Source organism: Fringilla coelebs, assembly GCF_963513975.1.
Source record: "Fringilla coelebs genome assembly, chromosome: 12".
Lineage (NCBI taxonomy): Eukaryota > Metazoa > Chordata > Aves > Passeriformes > Fringillidae > Fringilla > Fringilla coelebs.
Window position 1 is genome coordinate 3,998,165 of NC_140038.1, and position 8,597 is coordinate 4,006,761.

At 48.0% G+C, this 8,597-nt stretch overlaps 2 protein-coding genes across 2 annotated transcripts in view; one reads left to right on the plus strand and one right to left on the minus strand.

The window, feature by feature from the left end:
- The window catches only part of ARID3B (AT-rich interaction domain 3B), a 39,202-nt gene extending 37,002 nt beyond the window's left edge, over positions 1-2,200 (minus strand). The window contains exon 1 of the mRNA XM_084213848.1: positions 2,083-2,200. The gene's annotated coding sequence lies outside the window, so the exon portion shown is untranslated. The remainder of the gene's footprint in view (positions 1-2,082) is intronic.
- Positions 2,201-2,346: 146 nt separating this feature from the next.
- On the plus strand, positions 2,347-7,904 carry LOC311158228 (actin, cytoplasmic type 5). The gene is made up of 3 exons (XM_084213495.1): positions 2,347-2,431; positions 3,439-4,435; positions 7,502-7,904. The coding sequence occupies exons 2-3, from the start codon at positions 3,449-3,451 to the stop codon at positions 7,643-7,645; spliced, it is 1,131 nt and encodes a 376-aa protein (XP_084069621.1). The 5' UTR covers positions 2,347-2,431; positions 3,439-3,448; the 3' UTR covers positions 7,646-7,904.
- The last annotated feature ends 693 nt before the right edge of the window (positions 7,905-8,597 follow it).

The following is an 8,597-nucleotide window of genomic DNA, read 5'->3' on the forward strand; positions in this document are numbered from 1 at the left end:
CCAGCTGGGGGGAACAAATGACAAACCAACCCCAAACCCACCCCGAGCTCCTGGCACCTCCCTCCTGGCACTCTGGGGATAAAAAATGGGAATATTTTAGGGAAAAAAAATGGGATTGCACCTTTTGTGCCACCTTTCGTGGCCCTGCCTCACTTTCAGGGTCATTTTTGGGGATCTTTCCCCAGGTTTTGTGTCCATTTCTGACTTTCAGGGTCACTTTTGGAGTCTCTCCCTCATTTTTAGGGTTTCCCTCCCTCACTTTTTGTGTCCCTGCCTCACTCTCAGGGTCTCCCCCTGTCACTTTTGCCTTCTCTCCCTCAATTTCAGGATCTCTCCCCTGGATTTTGTGTCCCCCCCTCACTTTTTGTGTCCCTCCCTAACTTTCAGGGTCTCTTTTTGTGGCTCTGTCTCACTTTTAGTGTCATTTCTGGTGTCCCTCCCTCACTTTTATGGTTTCTCTCCCTCACTTTTTGTGTCCCTCCCTCACTCTCAGGCTCTCCCCCCGTCATTTTTGCCTTCTCTCCCTCAATTTCAGGCTCTCTCCCCTGGATTTTGCATCCCTCCCTCACTTTTAGTGTCATTTTTGGTGTCCCTCCCTCACTTTCAGGGTCACTTTTGGTCTCTTTCCCCAGGTTTTTGTGTCCCTTTTTTACATTCAGGGTCATTTTTGCTGTTCCCCCCTCATTTTTGTGCCTCTCCCTCATTTTCAGGCTCTCCCCCCCATCACTTTTGGCATCCCCCTGTCACTTTTAGGGACACTTTCGGTGTCCCTCCCCTGCTTTTTTGTCCCTGTCTCACTTCCAGGGTCTCCCCCTGTCACTTTTGCCTTCTCTCCCTCAATTCCAGGCTCTCTCCCCTGGATTTTGCATCCCTCCCTCACTTTCAGGGTCACTTTTTGTGTCCCTCCCTCACTTTCAGGGTCATTTTTGGTCTCTTTCCCCAGGTTTTTGTGTCCCTTCCTTACATTCAGGGTCATTTTTGGTGTCCCTCCCTCACTCTCAGGGTCCCTCCCTGTCATTTTTGCCTTTTCTCCCTCAATTTCAGGGTCTCTCCCCTGGATTTTGAATCCCTCCCTCACTTTCAGGGTCATTTTTGGCACCCCTGCCTCACTTTTTGTGACCCTGACTCACATTCGGGGTCATTTTTGGTGTCTTTCCCCAGGTTTTTGTGTCCCTTCCTTACATTCAGGGTCACTTTTGCCATCCTTCCCTCACTTTTTGTGTTCCTCCCTCACTTTTATGGTTTCTCTCCCTCACTTTCAGGCTCTCTCCCTGTCACTTTTGCCTTCTCTCCCTCAATTTCAGGCTCTCTCCCCTGGATTTTGCATCCCTCCCTCACTTTTAGCGTCACTTTTTGTGTCCCTCCCTCACTTTCAGGGTCATTTTTGGTCTCTTTCCCCAGGTTTTTGTGTCCCTTCCTTACATTCAGTGTCATTTTTGGTGTCCCTCCCTCACTCTCATGGTCTCCCCCTGTCACTTTTGCCTTTCCTCCCTCAATTTCAGGCTCTCCCCCCTGCATTTTGCATCCCTCCTTCACTTTTAGTGTCATTTTTGGCGTCCCTCCCTCACTTTTTGTGTCCCTCTCTCACTCTCAGGGTCTCCCCCTGTCACTTTTGCCTTCTCTCCCTCAATTTCAGGGTCTCTCCCCTGGATTTCACATCCCTCCCTCACTTTCAGGGTCACTTTTTGTGTCCCTCCCTCACTTTCAGGCTCTCTCCCCTGCATTTTGCATCCCTCCCTCACTTTTAGTGTCACTTTTTGTGCCCCCCACCCCTCACTTTCCCGTTCCCCCCCGTTTTCCCCGCACTCCGCGGGGCCCACACCGACTCTCCCACCCCCGCCGGGTTTTATTTCCTTTATCTCCCCCTTTAAAGCCGCTCCGGCGGCAAGCAGCGCTCGGGAACCGCCTGCGGAGACTCCAACCCGCACCGAGGGCCCGCTAATTAACTCATTAACGGCCTAATTAATTCACGAAGCGCCGTCCCACGGCGGGAAGCAGCGAGGGCTCCCACCCTCCCCTCAGGCGGAAATACCGAGGGGCCCGAACCGCGCCCGCCCCTCAGCACCGCGCTATCCCCGTTACCTCCCGTGGCGGGTCCCGCCGGTCCGTGCGCGGCCGCCTCAGCTCCTCCTTCCTTCCTTCCGTCCTCCCCTCCTTCTTTTCCCTTCCCTTCCTTTCCTTTCCCTTCCTTTCCTTTCCCTTCCTCCTTCCCCTCTCCCGCCCCTTCCTCGCCCGGCCGGAAGCACCGGAAGTTCCCTCACCGCTTCCGGGAACGGCCCGCGGGGAGGAGGGGAGGGAGGGAAAGTCACAGCCAATCAGAGAACGCAATGCCGGCCCGCTTCCGGTTCCGGGTGGTATAAAAAGCGCGCGCGGCGCGCGGGCCCGGCAGTCGCGGAGGAGGCGCCGCCGGGGGCTGAGGGAGCGCGTGAGGGTGAGCGGGGCGCTGCGAGCGCCCGGAGCCGGGCGGGACGGCGGGGATGGCGTTCCGGGGTCTCCCCCGTGTCTGTTTGGACCTTGAGGCGCGGCTTAGGGGTCCCTCGGTGGGAGGGTTAAGTCTCATTATGTCTGTTCGAGCTGTGAAGGTGGGTTTAGAGGGGTTCCCTGTGGCCCTTTGAGCCTTCAGCGTAGGGTTCAGGATCTCTCAGGGGGATTTAGAGGCTTCTCCGTGTGTGTTTGGGTTTTCGGGGGGGATTTTAGGGGTGTGCCTCTCGGGGAAGGACTTAGGGTCCCTTCATGTCTGTTTAGGCCCTCAGACGGTGCTTGGGGTCCCATCCGTGTCCATTGGGAGAGTTCGGGGTTCCTCAGTGTCTATTTAGGCCCTTAGGACAGGGTTAGGAGTCTCCCAATGTCTGTTTGGCCTTTCAGGGCAGGTTTAGGGGTTCCCCAATGTCTATTTGGCCTCTTAGGGTTAGGGCTCCCTCAGTGTTTATTTGGCCTCCTAGGACAGGGTTAGGGCTCCCCCTCATACCTGTTTGGGCCGTCAGGCAGAGCTGGGGCTTCCCCTCACGTCTGTCCAGGCTCTGAGTGAGGGACTTGGGATTCCCCCGTGTCTGTCTGGGCCCTGAGGGAAGGTCGGGATCCCCTGCTGTGGTCCTTGGGGTGGGATTAGGGCTTCCCCCGGGTGTGTTTGGGCTCTGGCAGGGAAGGGGGATGGTGCTCAGTGCTGGGGACCTTAATTTCCTCATGTCTGTGCTGGTGGGGAGGGGGTTCCCCTCAGATCCTTGGGAAAGGAGTGGGAATCCCAGAACGTTTTGCCTTGGAAGAACCTCAAGGATGTTTTCATTCCCACCCCCTGCCATGGACGGGGGACACCTTCCACAGCCCCTGTGCTCGTCCTCTCGGGGACCAGAGATCTTTTACCTCCCTGCCTCACCCCGCAGACCCCTCAGGGCTAAATTCCTGCAGGGAAGTGCCACCATGCTGTCTCTCTGCCCTCAGGCCGGGCGGGATGGCGGACGAGGAGATCGCTGCCCTGGTGGTGGACAACGGCTCGGGGATGTGCAAGGCGGGCTTCGCGGGGGACGACGCGCCCCGCGCCGTCTTCCCCTCCATCGTGGGGCGGCCGCGGCACCAGGGCGTCATGGTGGGCATGGGCCAGAAGGACAGCTACGTGGGCGACGAGGCGCAGAGCAAGAGGGGCATCCTCACCCTCAAGTACCCCATCGAGCACGGCATCGTCACCAACTGGGACGACATGGAGAAGATCTGGCACCACACCTTCTACAACGAGCTGCGCGTGGCGCCCGAGGAGCACCCGGTGCTGCTGACCGAGGCGCCCCTCAACCCTAAAGCCAACAGGGAGAAGATGACGCAGATCATGTTCGAGACCTTCAACACCCCGGCCATGTACGTGGCCATCCAGGCCGTGCTGTCCCTCTACGCCTCGGGCCGCACCACGGGCATCGTGATGGATTCCGGCGACGGCGTCACCCACACGGTGCCCATCTACGAGGGCTACGCCCTGCCCCACGCCATCCTGCGCCTGGACCTGGCGGGCCGCGACCTCACCGACTACCTCATGAAGATCCTCACCGAGAGGGGCTACAGCTTCACCACCACGGCCGAGCGCGAGATCGTGCGCGACATCAAGGAGAAGCTGTGCTACGTGGCGCTGGACTTCGAGCAGGAGATGGCCACGGCCGCCTCCTCCTCCTCGCTGGAGAAGAGCTACGAGCTGCCCGACGGGCAGGTCATCACCATCGGCAACGAGCGCTTCCGCTGCCCCGAGTCCATCTTCCAGCCCTCCTTCCTGGGCATGGAGTCGTGCGGCATCCACGAGACCACCTTCAACTCCATCATGAAGTGCGACGTGGACATCAGGAAGGATCTGTACGCCAACACCGTGCTCTCCGGGGGCACCACCATGTACCCCGGCATCGCCGACCGCATGCAGAAGGAGATCACCGCCCTGGCTCCCAGCACCATGAAGATCAAGGTGGGCAGGGCTCCGTGGGGGTGGTCAGGGTCACCGGGATGAGGTGGGACATGAGAGTCTGGCTGCGTGTTCTCAGAAGGCTAATTTATTATTTTATTATATTAAAAGAATGCTACACTAAAACTATGCTAAAGGAAAAGATGGGGAATCACTCCATGTTCTCAAAGGGCTGATTATATTATATATATTATTATATATTATTATATATTATATTATAAGAATGCTATACTAAAACTATACTAAAGGAAAATATGAGTAAATGCTCCATGTTCTCAGAAGGGTGATTTATTATTTTATTATCTTAAAAGAATGCTACACTAAGACTATACTAAAGGAAAAGATGGGGAATCACTCCATGTTCTCAGAGGGCTGATTTATTATTATATGATATTATAAGAATGCTATACTAAAACTATACTAAAGGAAAATATGAGTAAATGCTCCATGTTCTCAGAAGGGTGATTTATTATTTTATTATCTTAAAAGAATGCTACACTAAGACTATACTAAAGGAAAAGATGGGGAATCACTCCATGTCCTCAGAAGGCTGATTTATTATTTTATTAGATTATATTAAAAGAAAACTATGCTAAAGAAAAAGATGAGGAATCTGACTCCACATTCTCAGAAGGCTGATTTATTATTATATTGTATTGAAAGAATGCTACACTAAAACTATACTAAAGGAAAAGATGGGGAATCACTCCATGTTCTCAGAGGGCTGATTATATGATATATATTATATTATTATATATTATAAGAATGCTACACTAAAACTATACTAAAAGAAAATATGAGGAATCGCTCCATGTTCTCAGAATGCTGGTTTATTATTTTATTAGATTATATTAAAAGAATTCTACACTAAAACTATACTGAAGGAAAAGATGGGGAATCACTCCATGTTCTCAAAGGGCTGATTATATTATATATATTATTATATATTATTATATGATATTATAAGAATGCTATACTAAAACTATACTAAAGGAAAATATGAGTAAATGCTCCATGTTCTCAGAAGGGTGATTTATTATTTTATTATCTTAAAAGGATGCTACACTAAGACTATACTAAAGGAAAAGATGGGGAATCACTCCATGTTCTCAGAGGGCTGATTTATTATTATATGATATTATAAGAATGCTATACTAAAACTATACTAAAGGAAAATATGAGTAAATGCTCCATGTTCTCAGAAGGGTGATTTATTATTTTATTATCTTAAAAGAATGCTACACTAAAACTATACTAAAGGAAAAGATGGGGAATCACTCCATGTTCTCAGAAGGCTGATTTATTATTTTATGATATTATATTAAAAGAATGCTACACTAAAACTATACTAAAAGAAAATATGAGGAATCACTCCATGTTCTCAGAGGGCTGATTATATTATATATATTATATTATTATATATTATAAGGATGCTATACTAAAACTATACTAAAGGAAAAGATGGGGAAATCACTCCATGTTCTCAGAATGCTGATTTATTATTTTATTAGATTATATTAAAAGAATTCTACACTAAAATTATACTAAAGAAAAAGATGAGGAATCTAACTCCATGTTCTCAAAGGGCTGATTATATTATATATATTATTATATATTATATTATAAGAATGCTATACTAAAACTATACTAAAAGAAAATATGAGGAATCACTCCATGTTCTCAGAGGGCTGATTATATTATATATATTATATTATAAGAATGCTATACTAAAACTATACTAAAGGAAAAGATGGGGAATCACTCCATGTTCTCAGGAGGCTGATTTATTCTTTTATGATATTATATTAAAAGAAAACTATGCTAAAGAAAAAGATGAGGAATCTGACTCCACATTCTCAGAAGGCTGATTTATTACTTTATGATATTATATTAAAAGAATGCTACACTAACTATACTAAAGGAAAAGATGGGGAATCACTCCATGTTCTCAGAGGGCTGATTATATTATATATATTATTATATATTATATTAAAAGAATGCTATACTAAAACTATACTAAAAGAAAATATGAGGAATCACTCCATGTTCTCAGAGGGCTGATTATATGATATATATTATATTATTATATATTATATTATAAGAATGCTATACTAAAACTATACTACAGGAAAATATGAGGAATCATTCTGTGTTCTCAGAGGGCTGATTTATTATTTTATTAGATTATATTAAAATAATTCTACACTAAAATTATACTAAAGAAAAAGATGAGGAATCTGACTCCACATTCTCAGAATGCTGATTTATTTATATCTAATTATATTATATTAAAAGAATGCTACACTAAAACTATAATAAAGGAAAAGATGAGGAATCACTCTGTGTCCTCAGAATGCTGATTTATTATTATCTTATATTAAAAGAATGCTATACTAAAACTATACTAAAGGAAAAGATGGGGAATCACTCCATGTTCTCAGAAGGCTGATTTATTAATTAATGTAAAAGAATAGAAGAAAGGATTTCATCACAAAGCTAGCAAGGAAAAGTAAAGGAATAATAATAAAATGTTGTGACTGATGAGTCTGAGACAGCTAGACTGGGATTGGCCATTAATTAAAAACAACCACATGAAACCAACCATCAGATAATTATTGTTTCCATTTTGTTTCTGAGGCCTCTCAGCTTCTCAGGAGGAAGAATCCTAGGGAAAGGAATTTTCAGAAAATACATCTGTGACACTAATATATATCATAAAATAATAAATCAGCCTTCTGAAACATGGAGGCAAGATTCTCATCCCTTCCCTTGTCTTGGAGACCCACAAACTCCACCACACTATACTGAAGGAAAAGAAAAAACACATCAGAAGGCTTCATGAGAATGAATAATAAAAACTCGTGTCAAGGCTCTGAGGAGTCACAGCTTGGTCACTAAATCAAAACAATTCACATGCTGGCTAAACAATCTTCAAAATTGCATTCCAAAGGAGCAAGACAGGGAGAGAGGCTGAAGCTTCAAGGGATTTTTCAGAGTGCCAGGGAGGGCAGGGTGGGCACAGGGGGGCTGGAACAGCTCTGACCCCTCTGTCTCTCTCTCCTGGTGCAGATCATCGCCCCCCCTGAGCGCAAGTACTCCGTGTGGATCGGGGGCTCCATCCTGGCCTCGCTCTCCACCTTCCAGCAGATGTGGATCAGCAAGCAGGAGTACGACGAGTCCGGGCCCTCCATCGTGCACAGGAAATGCTTCTAGAGGGGCTGCTGGCAGCACCCCCTGAGCCCACCCTGCTGGCAGCACCCCCTGAGCCCACCCTGCTGGCAGCACCCCCTGAGCCCACCCTGCTGGCAGCACCCCCTGAGCCCACCCTGCTGGCAGCACCGCCAGAGCGTGTTGTTGCTCCCATCCCCTCGTCCAGGTACTAATTAGTTAATTAGTCTTTGTGTGTTTTAATGGCTTGTTAGGTTCCTGCTCTTCTTCCTTAGGCAGAGGGTTGTTCACTTTGCCTGTGTAATGCGGATAGGATGACACTAAAGTTAGGTTTGTCACCTCCTGGTTTGGTTTGTCACCTTTGTAGGAAAAGAAATAAACTTCCCAGGTTTAAACACTAAAAAAAAAAAAAAGCTGATTTTGCTTGCTTTCTTTCAGGGTTGGGTTATCTATCCTCTTTGCCACGAAGAACTACTGGGTGAAAGGTTTTGGGATTCTGGCCTGGCTTGAAGTTAATGCTTAGCCTGAATTTTGTTTTCTGAATTCTCTTTAAGTCCCATCACGGCCCCTGTGCTGCTCAGACCATTTTAAGAGCTGTTAGGCAGCAAAGCGTGCCTGGAATGTGGCTCTTGCAGCCTGACTGGACTTTCATGGTAACTTGGCTTTTTTTAGAACACAAACAGCTCTTCTTGTCAGAAAAAGTCGCTGCCTTGGCACAGGATTTGGTCACCGGAGCAGTGGCCTCTCCTTTTTTGGGAGAGGGTGAGGAGATGGAGCAGCGGATAGCGCTGAAGAGCGGGCAGCTGCCCACAGCTGAGCCCTCCGGCGTTGGTGGGGTATCGACGGGAGCTGCTCGCCCACGGGGGAGGGATGGCAGCCGCTTAATTACTGAGGAAGCGTTAATTACAGACATCCGTGGCGGGGGAGCGTCACGGGACTGCGCGCCCCTCGCCGCGCTCCTCCCTTTAAACCCTCGGCCGCCCGCCCATTGGCTGGT